General features: G+C 39.3%; 1 protein-coding gene across 6 annotated transcripts in view; it reads right to left on the bottom strand.

Annotated features, from left to right (window-relative positions):
- Positions 1–20316, bottom strand: part of rims2a (regulating synaptic membrane exocytosis 2a) — a 189238-nt gene extending 168922 nt beyond the window's left edge. For 3 of the 6 annotated variants that reach the window (XM_058376390.1, XM_058376391.1, XM_058376389.1), the window contains exons 1-4: positions 20031–20315; positions 19392–19561; positions 2168–2200; positions 1465–1578 (exon numbers count right to left, since the gene is read on the bottom strand). In XM_058376390.1, coding sequence (XP_058232373.1) covers positions 1465–1578; positions 2168–2200; positions 19392–19528 — 284 coding nt within the window. In that variant the 5' untranslated portion in view covers positions 19529–19561; positions 20031–20315. Of the gene's footprint in view, positions 1–1464; positions 1579–2167; positions 2201–19391; positions 19562–20030 lie in introns of all 6 variants that reach the window. The other 3 variants (XM_058376388.1, XM_058376387.1, XM_058376393.1) reach the window with 2 other exon arrangements.
- Positions 20317–21090: the final 774 nt, after the last annotated feature.

The raw sequence follows: 21090 nt of genomic DNA, 5'->3' as shown, positions 1-21090 counted from the left end.
CCTTCCTTGGACCACTTTTGATAGATACTGCAGACCGGGAACACCCCACAAGAGCTGCAGTTTTGGAGATGCTCTGATCCAGTCGTCTAGCCATCACAATTCAGCCCTTGTCAAACTCGCTCAAATCCTTACACTTGCCCATTTTTTCCTGCTTCTAACACATCAACTTTGAGGACAAAATGTTCACTTGCTGCCTAATATATCCCACCCACTAACAGAATAATATGTACAGAAACGTTTTATCTGTGTTCTGTTTCTTGGCTTAAGCTTTAGTTTCCACCAAACATTATAATACTGTATTTTTTGTATGATGTAAGGAAATTGAAGTATGTACTATGACCAGAGTTGCCAGATCTTTATACCAAAAGCATCCCAATGGATAAGCATTATTAAAACAAAACAATCTCCAACATGTGGACAAAAAAACAATTAACCGTTCAAATGTAACCTAATTACATTTGGGTTTATATATACGTTTGGGAAAATTATTCACAAAACCAACGGCCGCTTTGCTTTTTGTAAATCATGCAGAATTTTGTGGTGTTGTTCAACATTTTTGCACAATCCTCCCATAAATGCCTATATATTAAGAGGGAAAGGTTTGCATTCGGCGTTATATATGGCACATAAACTGCATGGTTCGGACTGAACGCCAGTTTTTCCCAAAACACACAAAGTTTTATGTGCAGAATGTAACCTCTTGCACCTGAAAATCAGCACAAAAATCTGTGATTTCTCAGCTTCGGTATCCAGAAGAAGCCTTTGAGATGCTAAGCCAGGTTTTCTTTGGCTTGAGCAGATCACAGTCCACATACATCTAAAAGTCCGTTTAAAGTGAGCTTATGGTGGTTTTATAGAATCTGCAGCTTGTGTGTGTAAAATAAGTGTGTGTATTATACGGTCTGTATGTAGCACTGTATATGTAAAATATCTCCTTGCACAAGTAACTTGATCGTTCTTCAGTTTAGCTATAAATCAGCTCAACTATATACTTGATTTATCTCTTAGATATTGTCAGGTTCTTCTTTAAAAAAAAAAGAAGTTTTGACCTTATTGAGAAACAAAACTTTATGGCTTGATATTTTAAAGTCACAGAGCTGACAGCTTCGAACCGTAAAAGTTTCAGAAGCTTAGCTTGGACAAGCGCGTTGATGATGTAAAGTCAGAACTAAAACGTGAAATGTAAATGAAAACAATAAATAAGAACAGACATAAATACAAATCAAATTTAGCAGGATTCTTATTTATCCATTTATCTATTCCTTTGCGTATTATATATTTAAGAAACATTTAGGGTAGCAAATTTAACTGTAATGGATTCATAGCTTGACAGAAAACGGTGGGGGGGGAGCAAGCCGAAAAGAGGACTCCTATAAAATCAGAAGTCTTTACTAAACCATTGGCTTTGTGTATTTTCTGCCTGCTCAGATCCATGGATGTCAACTTGCATTGTTCTTTACTTACGTTTCCGACTCCTCCGTCGCTGCTTCTTTCTGAGGCTCATTTTGTGACTTAGTCTGCGGCTGGAGAACATTATTAACCAGGTCCGTGATCCCGCTAAAGGGACTTTTGAACCACCTGCACAGACAAGCGGGACATCACCGAGGCTGAGACACAACGGGCTAGCGGTGCAGGAGGACAAAAAAATAAGAATGGCTGTGATTATCACAGCTGCACTGCAGGACACATTCATGTAGGGAGAAGAAGACAGGGACGAGCAGCTATGAAAGAGGACTGGAAGAACTGGATGCTTACACGCCGTCGGATAAACAGAGTGAGAGAGAAAGAGAGAGAGAGACAGAGACAGAGCAAGGACAGGCAGGGGAAGAGTGTGAAGTATAGAGAAAGAAGCATGTAGCATTACAGCCAGTGAATCTGAGGTTGTGTCAGACAACCAGATATAGTATGGCTACACGTTACATAGAAAAAGAGGATCGAACTGAGCATCTCTCTAAAACTAAAAGCCCGTCTGAGAAGCAGGTAAAGCAGAACAGGTGCGTCCAGTGGCTTTGTATGCAGCCATGAGGGGGGAAAAAGCATTGACAGGAGAAAGAGGAAGCCACACACAAGAAGAAAGCACATGAGAGGGCCAAAGCTGGGATGCTATCTATGATATGATATGCTAGGCTAGGCTAAGCTATGCTATGCTATGCTAAGAGATACTTACTGCGCCGACTGAGGCTTTGGATCTTCTTTGACCCTAAAAATAAAAATAAATGACCAACTCAGTGGGGGTGGAGGGGTGAAACGTAACAGAATAACAACAAATGTTTAAATCAAAAGAAAGTCATTAACAGAAATGAACATGAATCAGTTTACAAAAAGAGGCATGAATTACATAATCATTCAACATGCAAAATAAAGGAGTTGAGAATTGAGCAGTGATTTGACCCAAAAAAAAAAAGGGTAATAAATTCAAAACAGAACCCAAATTAAACCAACAGGGATATTATACGGTGTACTGTATAGCTATAGATAAATCAGCTACAACTCCATCTCCTTGAGTCTCTAACCCTGACACAAGTTTGAACCAGAGAATCATTCATTTCCGATAAAAGACACCACTGCTTTCCAACTACCGAGCCAAGTGTCCAGCAAGTGCCAAGAAAGTCCAAGCCAGAGAGCCCTAAATTACAGTCCAATGAACCATTACTCTGCAGAATATATAAATTAGCTTAAATAAAACGTTAAAGACGAGCCAATAAAGAGCACTCCTTTTCAGGAGGCATGCCAGCACAAAGAGTTCAAGCAGGTTTCTCTCACATCATTAGAAAATCCAGCGTGGAACTATAGCGTCCCGATCGAAACTCCTGAAAAAGCCCGAACGTGGAATTCACAGCATATATGAAACTACACACCAAAAGACCTGAAAGCATGCACACTCCCTGCTGCGAGATGATACCGTCAGCCACACACAGCTTCATTAATATGTATTGAGAGCGGGACACCCATTCTGTGCCCTTTATCCCCTTCACCTGAACACTACTCACTGATCCAGGGATGATGGACGTGCGCTGCCCTCTACTGGATAGAAAGAACCCAAAGCCAAGTTTGCGGGTTTTGGAGAGTTCGGTTTTGCAAGATATATGGAGTACAGATGCAGCAGTTATACTATTACAATACTATTACAATCACAACTGAATGAATTCACGGGCCTTACTTCAACTAAAGAATAAACCACTATGGGGTGTGCAGTTATAGGAAAATAATCAGCAACAGGATAGTTACAAAGTAGAATCCTGAATCAATTTGCCCACAATTGCACTCTTTTATTAATTAAAGAATGATGCATCCTACTTTTGCTTCCAATCATAGTTAAATTTTAAGTTGTGAAAAAATGACAAAACAAATTTCCTGTAATTATTTTGCGAATTATAGCAGCTACTGATTTTGCTAAGCACTGAAACTGCAGACTTCTTCCTTATAGGATAAACATTTGCTTACAGAAATCGTCCTGTGTTTACCTCACTACACATACAATCATCAGTATCGTGGATGCACATGAAGTGCATGTATGAAGCTAAGCTGCTAAGATGCTACTTGCATTAAAAAAAATAGTGCCTGATCTGGGGTACCCATGTTAAGCATTAAATGTCTTCATCATGTCCCACTCCACAGTGGTGATTAATGGCTCATACGAAATTATATTCATAGAAAAGATCCAAAAAATCTATCTTTCTATCTTCCATATAAATGGTGATATCAAACCCATTCCTACTCTCTGAGATGCCTCAAGTGTTTGTTGTGTGAAGCCATTATCTTTAACCACTCTGTGCAAGGTTAGCCCAACATATGTCTCACACGGAAAGCCACCAGTGTCTTGATTAATTTTATGTCAGACTTGTGATAGTGTAATAGAATAATTCATTTGTTTATACTGTTTGAAAATGTCCCATAAGGTCGGTTTCCAGTGCCGGTGGAATGGAACGCCAGTGTACTTGTAAAGTATTTGTTCCTAAAGCAGCTTATCATAATTACATAATTACAATATCGGATTTTTTTCTCAGTCCCGCGCAACAATCATTTAATCACTTAATTATAATTAGTGTAAGTTTATAGATAAACCAGCAGAGTGAGGAAGGTTTAGAGACTGAAATCCAGACCACTCATTAAGGGTTGCCAGACGTCCCTGTACCAGCCGAGAACGTACTGTTTATGGGTCCTGTACGGGACTAACCAATAAACCAAACCCCAACACCAAACTCTTTGGAATCACTGCTAGAGGGTGCTACCAGGTCTATGCAAGTCTGTTTCACACCATCGCTAAAATATCCACCTATGTGAAATGCACTTATTTAATGTACACATATTCTTTCATAAGCATGTCTTGTCCAACACATTTGAATACAGAGGGTTGTGTCATAAAGAAATGATGTGTAACTACAACAACAAAAAAATATGGGGAAAGTACTGTATGTCATTGGCGATCCCACTGAGCCAAGAAGCCTTCATTATCTCGAGAAGGAGAAAAGACCTGACTCTAATGAGGACAAAAATGCACAAGCTGCTGCGGTATAAGTAACATTTCTACGTTCTTTCTTGCAAGTATTAACAAACATAACCGAATTGCCGCTTGTGAGGCATTATAAGTATACAGTTAAGCACAGGCTGAGACATAGCTGGTTAAATTTAGCATTCTTCTATCCATTTTTTGTAGCACGTATACTACACAGGCTCACAGGGAACCTGGAGATCATCCCAGGCTACGCGGGACACAAGGAACGGGTCACCCTGGATGAGTTGCCGACCCATCGCAGGGCACAGGCACACACATTCACACACCCATTCACATTCTGGGGACAATTTTGAGATGTCAATCAGTGTACAACACATGTTTTTGGACTGGCGGAGGAAACCAAAGTACCCGGAAGCATAGGGGGAACATGCAAACTCCACACACACAGGAAAAAGGCAGGAATCAAACCCCTGACCGTGGAGGTGCAAGGCAAACTTGCTAACCACTAAATGTGTCCTGAGATATGAATGGGCATCTGTAAGCTCCACTTTCTGTCCTATATTTGGATGGTCGATTCTAAATCTCATACAATGATAAAAAGATTCAGTTAACCGACGTTATCATGTCAAGATTAAAAATAGGTTTACTCTTCAAGTGCTTGAAGCAAGTTTTTTTTCCCCAGTACCAAAGAAATGTGCTGAACTGTATTCTGAACTGTAGAGCAATTTTAGAAGAAAGTGATTATGTTAATGACAGTTCACTGACTGTTCTCTTCAGTCAGCTGACTGATTGAGAGGTTCATTTCTTATCAACATTAACATCTATCAAGAGACACTTTTCTCTAAAACACTGAGTGAGGACTTACACTGATGCAGCAACTACCTACTGAGGAAGCACTGAGTCATCACATTCTCCAGAGCTAACAACATCTCTCTCTCTCTCTCTCTCTCTCTCTCGCTCATCATCATCATCAGAATTAAATCTAGTCTTCCTGTTTTTCTCTCTGTCTTTCTGCCTCTCTCATTGTCTCTGTCTCTCTTTTTGTCACATCATCAATATCATCATCATAATCATAACTGAGGGTGGTCTCTCTCTCTCTCTCTCTCTCTCTCTCTCTCAGTATTTCTCTCTCTTTCTGTCCCTCTCATTGTCTCTGTCTTATTATTTCTTGCGTCATCATCATCATAACTGAGGGTGGTCTCTCTCTGCCTGTCTCTCTCTTTGTCTCTGTCTCTCTCTTTGTCACACAATCATCATCATCTTCATCATTATCATCATCATCATAACTGGGGCTGATCTCTCTAATGTCTTTTTCTCTGTCCCTTCTCTTTTCATCACTCTTTTTCTCCATCTCTCTGTCTCTATTAGTATTTCTCTCTTTCTCTTTATCTCACTGTTTCTCTTTGTCACACCATGTCATCATCATCATCATCACCATCATCATCATTATAACTCTGTCTATTTCTCTGCCTACTTTTATCTCCTTATCTCTCTCTCTCTCTCTCTCTCTCTCTCTTTCCACGTTTGTCACACCTTTCTTTCCCATCATCTTCATCATTATCATCATCATCATCATCATAAGAACTAAGGCTGGTCTCTCTCTATCTTTCATCTCTCTTTTTCACTTAAAATTTGATATTACAACAAAAACCATGAAGCCACACAGCCACCTATCCTGAAAACTTGACACATGGATTCCTTCCAAAAAATAAAAATAATATATTTCCTGATAGAAAACTTCATGAGTTAGCTAACCCAAGCATAGAGCTGTGAAATAAGTGCAACAAGACTGACCAGAGATAAGTGTGAGGAGCAGAGAGACAGTTAAACACAAGAGTCAAATTATTAATGACACAGTTTAATCTCTGCCTCTCTCTCTCTCTCTCTCTCTCTCTCTCTCTGCACTCACTGAGCTCCTCTACCAGCAGGATACAGAGTGTGAAAAAAGCCCCTGTTGCGTAAATGCCAGGCTGAATTCCAGCACCCGGCATAATTATCCTGCAATTACAGCTGCCAGTGTGCCGGGTGCCGGTCCCTGATAGTCAGGAGACTTCACTGCACGGCTGCTGTGCTCATCTACAGACTAGAGTACGGCACGGCATTGACCGAGGTTAATGCAGGACAAAGTGCTTCATTTGTATGAAAGTGTGTGTATGTGAGTGTGTGTGTGTGTGTACAGACATGTTGGGCAGGTGAAACTCACACCACATGACAGGAAGTGTTTTATGAATTGACATGAGCAGCTTTATGAATGTATATGTGTGTGTGTGGGTGTGTGTGGGTGTGTTTGTATGACTGGCAGGTGGCAGTGGCACTAGAGGACATGCAAAGAGAGAGAGAGAGAGAGAGAGAGAGAGAGAGGGAGAGAGAGATTGTAGAAAACCTGAAATCATTCTTTAGTACATGGATGTACCTGCTTATTACAACTTTCCTGGAAAACAGAATATGGGCCGAAAGTAAACGAGCCGCCAGCCAGCAAAACATCCTCCACACAACAACCAACCAATTAGCACAAAAAAACCCAATGTAGTCTACAGGCAAAAAATACAACCATTAAATTTGATCTCATCCGCTTCAAGCAATATCATGCACTCTCAATGTTCCGAATAATGTAAATAAATATATCCACGATCATAAAGACTGGTCATTTGAGTTACTGTAGCTGGACCTCTCTCATTAAGAGTTTCTGACACTCACTGTGTCTTTTGTGTATTACTTTTTTGTGTGTATTATTCCAGGAAATCCAGGAGTAGTTTCTAAGCCTGTAATGGTCACTGGGATCATGTTTAACCTGACCAGTGTCTATGAACAAATATGGATAACGGGTGAATAATCGATCTGGTCAGTAAGCGGATATGACAAATTTACCGAATTTGGCAGATATCCTTATCCAGAGTGACTTACATTTCTCTCATTTTAATGCAACTAAGCAAATGAAGGTTAAGGGCCTTGCTCAAGGGCCCAGGCAGCTTATGGGAAGATTTAAATGAAAAGATTTACAACACGCTGAATAGAAAATTCTATTCAATTTCATTTGTATAGCACTTTTTACAGTGTAACAGTGTAACAGTGACATTGCCACAAAGCAGCTTTACAGATATATCCAAATTCATGATATAAATTCTGAGCCAGAGGCAACGGTGGAACGGAAAAAGATGATATGAGGAAGAATCCTTGAGAGGAACCAGCCTCAAAAAGCGAACTCATCCTCATGCGGGTGACACCAGATAGTGCTATTATAGATAATTACTCTTTTATAACCGTGTACTAAATGGTCAAGTGCAATTATGAAACCAGGAAATTAATAACATGAAGTCTATTTTGTTCACTAATGGAGACTTGAGTGCGAAACACTTGGTATTAATTTCAATCCAAAGCCATCTTCATGGTTGCTACCATCCACAGCAATCTCCTATGTGGAGACATCCTCAGCAGCAGTGAGCAGCCTCCAAATCATGAGACTCTAATCAAAAGTAGGGCATCAGGATGGATCAGGCAGGTCCAGAGAGCAAAAGTGGTCAGGATCACTGGCTCTGCTGATATTCTTATTATTTAACTGCTATAACATCTTGGTTAACTTTAGGCCACAAATGTGATTTGACATCCTACTTAAACCGTGTAATGTCAAGTCACACAAACAGCTCTTGTGTTATTCTTGAATTATTTCTTCCTCCAAACCTTCAGTAAAGGAAAAAAAACCTCCTCAGTTAAAGCAAACTTTATTACTGATCAGAATATATCTACTGTAATTAAGACTAGTTAGTTAGCTGAAACTAGATAGAACTGGTGTTGTTATGGTTTGATTATTTTTTTCATAGCAGTACATAGACTATATTGCCAAAAGTTTTGGGACACCACTCCAAATCATTGAGTTCAGGTGTTGTTTTTCAGGGGTTGGGTCTGGGCCTTTAGTTCCAGTGAAAGGAACTCTTAATGCTTCATCATACCAAGACATTTTGGACAATTTCATGCTCCCAGCTTTGTGGGAACAGTTTGGGGATGACCCCTTCCTGTTCCAACATGACTGCACACCAGTGCACAAAGCAAGGTCCATAAAGACATGGATGAGCGAGTTTGGTGTGGAGGAACTTCACAGAGTCCTGACCTCAACCTGATAGAACACCTTTGGGATGAATTAGAGCAGAGACTTTTCGTCCAACATCAGTGCCTGACCTCACAAATGTGATTCCAGAGGAATGGTCAAAAATTCCCATAAACACTCTCCTAAACCTTGTGGAAAGCCTTCCCAGAAGAGTTGAAGCTGTTATAGCTGCAAAGGGCGGGCCAACTCCATATTACATTCATGTGCATGTAAAGGCAGACATCCCAGTTTTGACCTGGTTCACAGTCTCCTAATTCATACCAAAGGTGCTATCGGGTTGAGGTCAGGACTGTGTGCAGACCAGTCAAGTTCCTCCACACCAAACTCGCTCATCCATGTCTTTATGAACCTTGTTTTTGTGCACTGGTGCGCAGTCATGTTGGAACAGGTACCTGAATTTAATGATTTGGGGAGGGTGTCCCAAAACGTTTGGCAACATAGTGTAGTACCATCTCTGGATTGAGCTGGTTTGTTGCTACAGCTGCTTTGCTTAGAAAAAAAAATGGAGAATATGAACACATTCTAGCAGCCACACTGACACTGTTCCTTGTATGTAGCGCTATACATCTGCTTTTGTTATAACTGCACGGTGTATGTCCAGTAACACTGACCTGCACTTGAGCTAGCAAAAAATAAATAAATAAAAACCACTTCATTGTACTGCACACCTGTGTATACATATAACCACGATATAATGGCAATATATAATGACAAAGTGAAACAGAATTGAATTGAAACGAAGCATGCAGAAGTGGCCGAGATGCGCAGCTGTCATGGAAAGGAAAATAAACCCTTAATACAGAGACATGTTGACTATTAGATCGAAATCTAAATTGGCATACACATTCTTTCAGGCTAAGATTAGTGCTGAGATCAGACATTGCTTAAATACCAGCGGATTCACTGCCTATAAAAGAATTCACGCTATCAAAGCTGAAGAAAACATTTTCTCTTTACAGAAAATACAATCCAAATGATTCCTAACACATCTCCACACGTGTGTGTGTTCAGGTCTCAGGACTATAGCCCAGAGCTTCACTCACTTCCCATTCTGCATGCCAATCAGCAGCCATTCTACTCCACATCACTGCCATCAATCAAGCAGATGCGCTCCCTTCCTTCCTCCCTCCCTTCATCCCTCTCTCCCTACTAAGCAGAAAGAATTAGAGCGCAGAATAGAAATCATGGACAACAGTCAGACAAGAAGCCATCTAACAGGTACAGCATGAGTTACATCAGCTTCGTGGATGTATTTTATGTCCCACTGCTCTTCGCTCAGATTGCTCAGAAGGTCAGGAGACTCTTCAGAACAGAGGAGGTAATAAAACACCACCAGCATCAACAATAACAATATGTCTTAGTAACTCGATTCATGGACGTTCCACAAATATATTTAATGTTAAATGTCAAACGTAGATATTATATTATTCACAAAAGCCCGCACTTGACTCTGTTCCTATAACAGCACACCTCATTATATTCCTAAGTTAAAACACTCAAAGGTAATTTGCTGATATCTTTATTTTTTCAGTCGTTTTATTTATTTTTTTTCCCAAAGCACTGCTGCACAATGTGCTGAAATAAAATTGCAGTAAAGTTAAAACATTATCATATCAGGTTAAATAAAAAAGATTACATGTTTTCTTAAGGTTTTTATCCAGGTTATAACTAAACAAGACCTTGTCTATATCTTGTCGGATTATCTATATCTTTTCGAATCCCCATATCTAGGCACTAGGAAACATTGGAATTTATGATCATGTAGGAAAATTTTCCAACTTTGTTGATTCTAACATTACTGACACAGTTGATGTAATTGGCCATAGACACTCAAATGAAATGCCCTGATCAGCTATCCCAGTTAAGAATACAACAATCTGTATACACACTCCACAGCAAGCACTTTTTAAAGAGTACACTGTGCCGCCTGAAATCTACAGTATTATCACCTCATGCTTTCGTTTACACGAGAGCTGATAATCCACGTGGACCTGCAGCATTACATCATAAGCACTGGGGCTTTTCTACTTAAAAAGAAACATTAACTTAATGCACATCATGTTTGGAGAGCTACTGTATGTTAACAATTCTACAGATTTGCGCATTGGATTTTTTTTCCTGATGTGATTGCATGGAGCAACGGGGCATAAGCTGCCTTAGCACAGTTGGTGGCTTTTACAGAGATAAAGTCAAGCTGATGCTGTAAAGAAGCTGGATGCGATGCATCACTTTATGAATATATTATTTAAAAGACCCTTTAGACAAAGTTTACATGATTCCTCAATGCAGAACAAGCAAAATCTTCACTGCAGTGCAATGCCTGTCTTCTCCATATGAGAAGGTTGTTAGTTCTTGGGCTCTATATCTATATAGCATTATAATTAGAAGTGTGAAACATTTCTCTACCCAGGGTTGAAAGCAGTGTGAAAAGCTCTTATGTAAATAAATTACATACATCTTTAGTAACTGCTTTATGCTAGGTAAAGGAATCCATACATCAGCACATCCCAGGACCACAGGGTACAATTTAGCTTAAAGACTCAGCATACCTCCTGCAATGTGTACTGGGAAGTCAGAGGAAACCAGAGAACCCAGAAGAAACCCACATGCACACTGAAAGCGTGAACAGACCATATCCCAAACTCAGGACTAAACCATTTACTCTGGAGCTGTAAGTTAGTAACACTGTGCCAGTATGCCACCTTAACCAGACAATCAGCAAATTCAATTCAATACAGTAAATTCACTATCAGATGAGATATAATACGGTAAAATGCAAAATTATTCAAGGAAGAAGTAATAATCACTCTTGACCAAATAGAGTAGTAGAGCAGCCAGTGACAGAGTTTCTGTCATTAAATATAATCTCAAAAAATAAAGGTGATTTCTTTCAGTTTATCAACACAAATATTACTAGGACATGGAAAGATCTTTGCGGTGGAAAATCATTCTTCAGTTCATGAAGGCAACAATTAAACAGTGGCTAAAGACCAGAAGGTTCTTCAAGAAACCATGATTATGATTTGTCCTTTGTGATGGCACTGAATTAAAGAAGGTTTTTTTACACCTTCCTGTATTTTTTATCCACTAGTGACAAGCAAAAGTAAAATAAAATAAAATAAAATAAAATAAAATAAAATAAAATAAAATAAAATAAAATAAAATAAAATAAAATAAAAAACCTTCTAATTCATATCATAAATTATAATAAAGTGTTGTAGGTTTTTCTTGTTGACTTTGATGTAAAACAGACCTAAAATAAAGGGTTATATTTATATTATTCTCAGAAAATATTCATGTATATGGCCCTTACCCTCCCGAAAACCTTTAAGGAACCAATTAATCTCACAAAGTACAGCCTGGACCCATAATAATAATTACGAATGGTAGATCATTCATCATTTCTAGATCATTCTTTGTGTTTGAACTAATAATGGTGCTCGTGAAAGGTTTGTTCAATTCAAAAGGAACTGCAGCCACAATCCAACATCAAGCACCTACCATAATACTTTCTCATATCTCCACTCCTTTCCAATCCTCGGTCAAATTTCCTGGTCACCGGATATCAACAGCAAGCGGTGGTGTTGCAAGACAAAAGAATCATGGACACAACCTTTCTTTGGCCACAGAACTGCCCCCATGAGACTTCCTGCCAAAACAAATGGCCCGAGGACGACTGATCGGATCAATCCCCAATCCCGCAGTTTTCCACAGCACCTTTTTGATCTTCTTTGTGCAATCTTAGCTATAAATACATGATTGAAAAGCATTTGTGTGTGATCTGCTTCCTGAAGGATTCAACACGAAATGTGAATAAGACAGCAAGCTAACAGCCTTGGAAATGCCCTCATAAATAAGACAACAAAACAATAAAAGACATCAAGACAATAGAAAATTACAATCGATTTTCAAACCAATGTGAAAACAACATAATTAATAAAAGATATCTATCAGGAGGTAGATTTTTGCTGATAGTTGCTAGCAAAGTTCAGGAACATGCTACTGTAGTTAATGCATATTAGCATATTGTGTCATTAAAAATTGGTAGCCAAGTTTCCAACAAGCTAGCAACGTTTTATGTGAATAATTTACATTATGTAAACAGACTCATTAGGAAGCTAGCTGATGTTAGTTTAATATTTTACATAACGTCTAATGGCAATGATTAAACTGAGGCAAATATTACACATTCTTATTCTTAGCGTCCTTATTGTAATGCAAACAGCATTTTTCAAGCTAATTTCTTTCAACCCCATCCATAAACCAAGCCAAACCTGTGTGTGTTTAGGTTTTTTCATTCATTCTTCAGTTAATAAATATTCTTTATAAGCTAATATTAGTCTGCTTTGTTTTTCTTATTCGACTGATTTGCGAGTCTGAACTTCACATCATTTGGAAAATCCAGTGTTTAGCTGATCCTCATAAGCACTCACTGTCACAGTTGTAAACTGCTTCCTTCTAGAGCGACACGACAGCTTTGCTTGTTAAAAAACATGACAAACAATGTCTCCTGTAGAATCCAACCAATCAGAGGATGCCTATGAGACCCCTGGAGTGTTTCAAATTTTATGTGTCATACGCATCAGACTTTCAGCCAACGGTTCGTAAGTGTGAGGTCTGAGTTTGAGGTTAGCTAGCTAGTATCAGGCTTTATATAACCTCATCTACCTTCACTGAAGTTAGCTATACTCAGTTAAATACAGGGGTGAGGCTAATTCTGACAGTTAGAATTATAGCACAGGCTCGCTACCGAACACCTACATGCTTTTTGCTAAGACGTGTCTTCTAACCAGGTTCAGGGTTGCTGAAAATGAGATTAAATAACACAACATAGTCTAGCATCCAATCAATAAAGTCAGTCAGTGTTATAAACATGCTTAGCATTAATACAGTAATAGTGTAGTAATAATATATGAATATTGTCGTTAAAAGCAAGACTTTTATATGGTTTTATGAACCGGCTGTGTGAAATATTCGTTTAAAATGGCTCAGAAGTGAGTTATTATTTGATCAGACTTGCAAAGCCACTGACTTTTACATTTACAACCCCACTGTTCATATTATATTTTCTCATGGCTACTAAATGCTGGTGTTCTTTAGATCTCTCTGCCCATGCTTCAGTGCTCTTATGTAACAGTAGCCCTGTCCTGAACACTCGGCTCTGGACATAGCTGTTAAATGACCCTCGTGCTTTGTTTCTAGAAGTCTGGTCATCTGAAAGTCTGTTTCGTTTTGCTGCATTTCTTATATCATGGTAGATAACAAGCGTAGACCAGGCAAACTTTCACGATTATATATGTTTGGATAAGGATTGTCATGCACACAGGAATACAATTCCATGACCAGGCTTTTTAATAATAATAATAATAATAATAATAATAATAATAATAATAATAATAGACTATGAGGTGACATGAAGTTGTTTATTTTACAATGTTGTTTTATTCCTCTTATACCTTAGCAAATTGCTTATGAATATAATTTTTAATAATTACAAAACAACATAATCATAATCTTTATCTGTTTACAGCTATGGTTAACGTAATAGAACATCCTCGAAACAAGTTACTTCCTGTGGTCACTTATAACAACCATAAAGAGTTTCCACAGCAGCTACTCCTTGCCTCTCTCTCTCTCTCTCTCTTTCTCTCTCTTTGTGTTTCTCTCCCTCTCGTTTATGAAGTTAATAAGACAAAATATAATGTAGCTTGTCATGTGACCAAAAAACCACCAAAATCTAAAAGCAACAGCTTTTATTTCGGACTGTTATAAAGTGCTGGTACTGGAGAGTCCTTCCAAAAATTCTCGTTAAACATCGATCAAAATACAGATCCCTGTATACGTAGTTACTGTAGAAATGATCACGTATTAGAACGCAAGCATTAATATGCAGAATATTCTAACCAATCAGAATCAAGCATTCACACAGCACACAGAAAAAAAGCTATCTTGTCATCTACAACTTCACAAAATATTGCTGTGCTGAAAAACAAGATGGCTGACACAAAAAAACGAAATGAGGGTGACATGTTAAAGGCAACAACATGTGATTTACATCATGTTCATATTCAGAAACTATTCAGGGAGTCCTACATATCCAGATATACAGATGGGGGCGGAGTCATTGCAGAAGAGACCTCGCCCATCAGGATTGACATAAAGGTGATAAGGCATAATATGTCTGTTATGATAATAACAATAATAAATATATAAATAAAATGCCTTTTCTTTAGTTTGTCACTCGACTTTGATTCGGAATTACTGATATATATACTGATAATCATTAAGTTACGACTAACAAAACGAAGCATCTGAATATCCCACTGCTCCGTGTATCAGTCCCGGAGACAAAACATTGGACAGCCATGCATGCAACACATTATACAGCATTATTTGCTCAACCACTACATCAGATTTAACACCAGTGCTTAGAAGCAAGCGGAAGGCTTACTTACAAAGCCTACTTTTAAGCACAATAGTTTACATTCACTGATACCCACATTAGCCGTGTTTGGTTAAATGATCTCTGTAACACAATACCTCTACCTCCCCTGCCTCTGAACCCAAGCAGCTGCCCAAACGGCTTGAAAAACATGCTGCAAGTGGAGAAACCACAACAGATAAGCTAATTCAGTCAGCAAATAAGCACCCGATGTCTCCTGATCTCTCGCTCGTGTACGTTTAGATCCGAGTCTAGATTCAACTTTAGCAGCACACTGTCACACGCCGTCTGTGCTCGCCTTTATATATTTATTATTATTATTATCATAACAGACATCTTATGCCTTATCAACTTTATGTCTATCCTGATAGGCGGGGTCTCTTCTGAAAGGCCTCCGCCCCCATCTGTTGAGCTTGCACTTCGAGGAAAAGCTATGTCTGTGTCTTAATTCGCAAAGCATTAACCCCAACAAGTATATCCAGGTGTCATGTTCAGTCCTACAGATGTTTCTTCCTCATTTTTCATCATCATCATCATCATCAACATATTATTATTATTATTATTAGCAAATTTGTGGATATGTCCATCTTTTATATACACATGGATATCCATCCATCCATTTTTCTGAACTGCTTATCCTACACAAGGTCACAGGGAACCTGGAGCTTACCCAGGACAAAGTGCCAAATCATTGCAGGGCATAATCACACATACGCTCACACACCAATTCACACACTACAGACAATTTAGGGTTGCCAATCAGCTTACAGAGCATGTCTTTGGACTGGACTGGGGGGGTGGGTGTATGGAGTACCTGGAGGAAACCCACAGAGAATGGGGACAACATGCAAACTCCACACACACGGGGAGACACAGCAAACCTGCCAAATGCCTTTTACAGCCATTCAGTCAGCAGCACTACTATAAACTCTCTCTCTCTCTCTCTCACACACACACACACACAGCTCAGGTGCATGTTGTAGTATTCTCTTCAAGAAATGCAAATCTAGTTATTTTCTCTCTACTTGTGACCCCACAACACTGCATAAAGTCTATTTTTGCTATGATCATCATCACACCCACCATCCTCTCACACTGTCTCTTTGTTTTCCTCTATGTCTAGCTTCCCCTGAGTTATTATCTTTCTCTTTGTGGCTTTTCCAGCGAGATGACAGTAAGTTGGCAAACACTGAGGGTTCTTCCTGCCTCTGCTCTCACAGGATTCCTCAGGTTGGACTACAGCCTGTTTTGTGTGTGTGTGTGTGTGTGTGTGAGAGAGTGTGTGTGTGATAGAGACAGAAACATGTTCGTGCCTGTTATCGCATTGTTTTTTGCAGCTATTTAAAAAGTACTACCCTCACCTGCCAAAATTTTGTCTCCCCTCAAAAAAGACACGTTTACATGTTTCAATAATGAAGAATTTAATGACCATTATAAACCACTGACACTGTAGACTCCTTCCATTAGGATTTATTTTATTTGTTTATTAGTCTTAGATTATGTAAAGTGCTGACCTGTTGCTATAGAAACGAACGCAAACTAGAAGAGAGCATTAATGTAAACACCCTCGGACCAATCAGATTCAAGAATTCATTATTATTTTTGCCCTAGAGATTTATGAATTACATTAAAGATGATCTTTTGATTTTTGAACACTCCTCGGCTAGAATTATTCAGCAGCATTCATCGAATAATCATATTTCTTCTTATTAAATACTAGGATGATTTACTACATTCATTCTACAGTACTTTACAATGTTACGTGACTAGCTTCCTCTGAGGTAAAGCTCACGACTAGCCCAACCCAACAGCGGGCCAATGACAAAGAGAACATATGAGTCTGCAGAGTAGTTGGGAGTCACCAAGCCGCTGAGTTGTCCTGTAATTCTACACCGATGCGTACACACAATATGCTCGAGCCGGTGCTTGTAGTGGTGCTAAGCAGCGATGATTGACATCTGTGCTATCCAAATGCTAAACGCTTTCATCGTCCCTCCCTCTCAATCTATCTGTCTCTCACTGTGTATCTCCCTTACGCTCATTCACAATGAACAGCTTCATGGCATAGAAGTGTGTATATGTGCGTATGGATGATTCACACAGTGACACTGCGGTGGCTCAGGCTTTAAGTCGATGAGTCACTTCAACCATAGGTCTGCTCTGTTGCCACACACACACACACACACGGCATTAATATTTAACTCAGTACGGGAAACCGTGATTACGCAGGCTCCTTGATGGCTCTGCTATAAAGTCATCGCAATGGTTCCAAACGTTAAACCAAACAAATTCTGGCCGCAGATGAGCTCAGAGTGTCGTGTTCTCTATGTTTTGGAAGCAACATAACCTAACCTATTCTCCAGCTTCGGAATCTGACCTCGTGTGCCTTTTTAAATCAATAGGCCGGACCTTTGAGAGTACTTCCAAGACATACATAAACATAAAAACTCTATCATCAGAGCAAACATTATGTAGTTTTAGGAAAAAATATTAGGTATATGTGACAACAAAATGTGGTTTTATTGCTTACACTAAACTTAAACAAGTTTCTAATTACTAGATTAGAGTGAGCGTGATCAATACATGTAGCATTAACCTTTGTGAAATCGCACAAGGATGTTGCCACTGATGGGAACTATAATTATCGTATTACATTTAGGTAATTAATATATGAATAAAGAACAGTCCAGTGGTAAGGTGTCTGTTGCAAAACACCAGTGTTGTGGGTTTGAGTCTCAGCAGAGGTGTGAGCTTAGTGCTTTGATTTTATTCAGCGCTTGAAAATACACTTTCATTTCATGTTGGATGTACGTAAACTAACTGCATTAATGTTACTCAATTCAGTCAAGCTTAACCGAGTTACGCATTTGAAATAATTAAATTCAACAAGCATTTTTTTTAGAGTATCATTAACAGCTTTGTAGATGGTTCATAACAGGAGCATGGAGAATGTTTAAACTGAGAGCAACGCTAAGTAAAGTTGTATTGTATTTCAAATCATAGTGTACATGGCTATTTGTGTCAGATTCTGTTCAAATCTGTTTTATTACAGTGTTGGGAAATTACAGTTATAAAAATCTTTTTCAGCAAACAATTCGAACAAACCCTCATGCTGAAAAAAAAGCTCATCCAAACCTTCTTTAAATACTCAAATTTTCCACAAAAGCTTCCTCAAAAGAAATTAAAGGCTTTGCTCGAGCCACTGCTACTCCAGTGTTACTCAATCCGAGTCGTGCAGTAACCTTACACGGTATAATTTAACTCTGTTCTGATACACCAATTATAACATCACGATCAGCTTGTTATTGAGTTGATGAGTTGTTTCTGATGTAATAAAGCAGGAGAAAGTAGGTCTACAGTGCAAATGTATCCTCTAATAAGGTCAAATCGTGTACCTTCCGATGTTCTACGCAACGGACCTTATTTACACCTGGTCCATTCATTTGTGTTGAGTATGAGGATTACAAGTGCATTATGAGTTTACAGTACACCTGCTCTGACAGAGTCAGATATAAAGGCCTGAGTGCAGGCCGTTCCAGGAAATCAGGACATCTGGGATGCTGTATATTTTAGCCAGATGTTATATATGAGGGTAATAATACTGTATATTAATTTCCAAACCATGTTTGCCAACCAAAAAAATCCACCGATACAATACAGCAGAAGACACATGGACTATGACCTCTAAAACGGAAATTAAAAATGGCATACACTGGCATGATAACGCACCTTGCAGCACCATGGTCTCTTATTCGATCCAAATTCAAGCTGCCTGTCTTATCGTCTCAGGATTGAAACCACGAACCTGGAGCTGTGAGGCAGTAAGGCTACACGCTTCGTCACCGTACCCCCTTGACCCTCATCTTCTCTGCTCATTTGCAAGTCATGTTGGATGAAAACATCTACCAAATGACTGAATGTAAATGTACACTGTGATACACTTCACATTAAAGATGCATGAATCAACAAGGTGTAAACGCACGACTTGTGCGCTAAGCCACCTTAACACACCCTGTAGGACTTGTTAATGACCTGATTGTCTAAACCGGGTGTGTTAGGACAGACAGATGTGCAGTTGTGCTTCAGACAGGAGTACTGAGAAACCTAGCTGATAGACTGAGTACATGGACAGCTCCGTGGTCCTGAAAACACGCTGCTCAGTTCCAGCAGCTGCAGCAACAAATATTCCACCACAAACTGATTTAAACGTACAAAGGAATCAAAAATGGCGTCTGATTTAACCCGGCAGTGAGGATGCAGGTTGATCAATCCAGGAAGTGCGTTAGAAAAAAAAAAAAAAACCCTTCTCTGATCCAGCCTATTCAGCACACTCTCAGGATAGTAACAGTGCTTTGGCAGAGACAGAGAATCACGTTTTACGCTCGTCTTACTTCAGCATGGACTGTTCTTTCTCCTCTTCTCTCTTCTGGCGGTCCATGACGTCGAGGATGATCCTCCTCTCTTCGTCGGTGAGGTGGCTCAGGTCCGGCATGTCGGCCAGGCCCCTGTGCGCGAGCGGAGCGGCCATGTTCACACACACACACACACACACACACACACGCTACAAAACACACACACACACACACACACACACACACGAAAAGTCAGGCTTAAATAGTGCACGGATTATCATTACGGATCATGCACGCGCAGTAGAGGCCTATTATTAAAGCGCATTTGTTTTCTTTTCTTTTTGTTTTTTTGTTTTTTTGTTTTGTTTTTTTCAGTAAATGCAAAATATTTCAAGTGATTCCTCTCTCCAATTTGGTGCAAACCAGAAAGAACAAAAAATGTGAGGTGATTATTATCTAAACACTAGGTACTAATAATAAACAGAAAGATGAATAGGATGTTTATTAGGCTACTTAACGCAAAACTGTAAGGATCATAAAATTCAAGCTGAAATCTCATCCATACATCCATGCTTAATTTCCACACATGACAAATTCAAGAGACTCCTCTACAGGGATGACAGAAAGCCTTGATGAAACAATTGTGTAGTTATAAAGAAAGGATGCGGCTTATCTCACCCTCTCCGGACGTACAGATGTGCAAAAGGAGCCCGTTTATTTTGCCATCATGTTAAAATCCGTCCTAACCCATCGCTCAGCGGAGCTTCGTCGCACCTTGGAGTACAAACAAAAAAAACCCCATCCAGTGTGCTTTCAATCCCTGCGTGCTCTACTTCCTTCTCTCTTCCAGGTTTGTGTGTTCTTCAAGGTTTCTTAAATGCACAGAAAGAAGAAGAGAGAGAGAGAAAAAAATGGACGCAGAGCTCAGCACCGACAGCGGTGCTCGGTCATTGACGGCCGAAGAGAGCAGCTGGAAAACGCGGACTGGAGGAGGATCACCGCGGGATCGGAAAAACCCCCCGAGCTAAAAATAACAACCACTCTGGTCCAAAGCCACGCCCTCTCCCATCTGCCTTGCTCTGATTGGTCAGCGGCGCCAGCCGGCAGAACACAGACCTGCATTCAAATCCAGGATTCTGAATGGATGACTCCAGTTACATAACTCTCTAAGGTTATTTTGTCAGGTCTTTCACTATCATAACAGTGTGGTGGCCTGAGACATGGTCATCATGACATTTTCTACTATACACTTCAGAAAATGACAGTCTTGAACTGAAATATGATCAAGATTACTGCCAAGAGTAAAGATCACGCAAAAAAAAATCTTACAGCAAAAAATATCTTACATAAATATAGTCAAAGGTAACAAATATTTTTTATTTTTTTAATATATACTTTATTAGATTGCTTGTATACACACATAAAATTATTACGCATATTTATAAATGTTTTCCATCATTTAAGCTCATGTCTGTACAAGCCAAGAGGATCTACTAATAGATTAAAACCATTTTAATCCAAGTAATAAATTTCAAGAAACAGCCTGTCTTGTACCGCCTTGTATACTTGTCCTGTTTTTCTTATGAGTGTTATATATTATAGATTATATTTCAGATAACGCTCATATTTGTGTGAAGACATATTTTCCAGTAAAATATTCCATCCTCAAGCGACACTGTGGCACAGGGGGGGAGCATCGCTTCCTTATATCAGGCCCAGTTTGATTCTGAGCACAACG

The sequence above is a fragment of the Hemibagrus wyckioides genome, linkage group LG23 (genome assembly GCF_019097595.1).
Source record: "Hemibagrus wyckioides isolate EC202008001 linkage group LG23, SWU_Hwy_1.0, whole genome shotgun sequence".
Lineage (NCBI taxonomy): Eukaryota > Metazoa > Chordata > Actinopteri > Siluriformes > Bagridae > Hemibagrus > Hemibagrus wyckioides.
The sequence above is the reverse complement of the archived record's forward strand: the minus strand, read 5'-3'. Positions and strand labels throughout refer to the sequence as shown.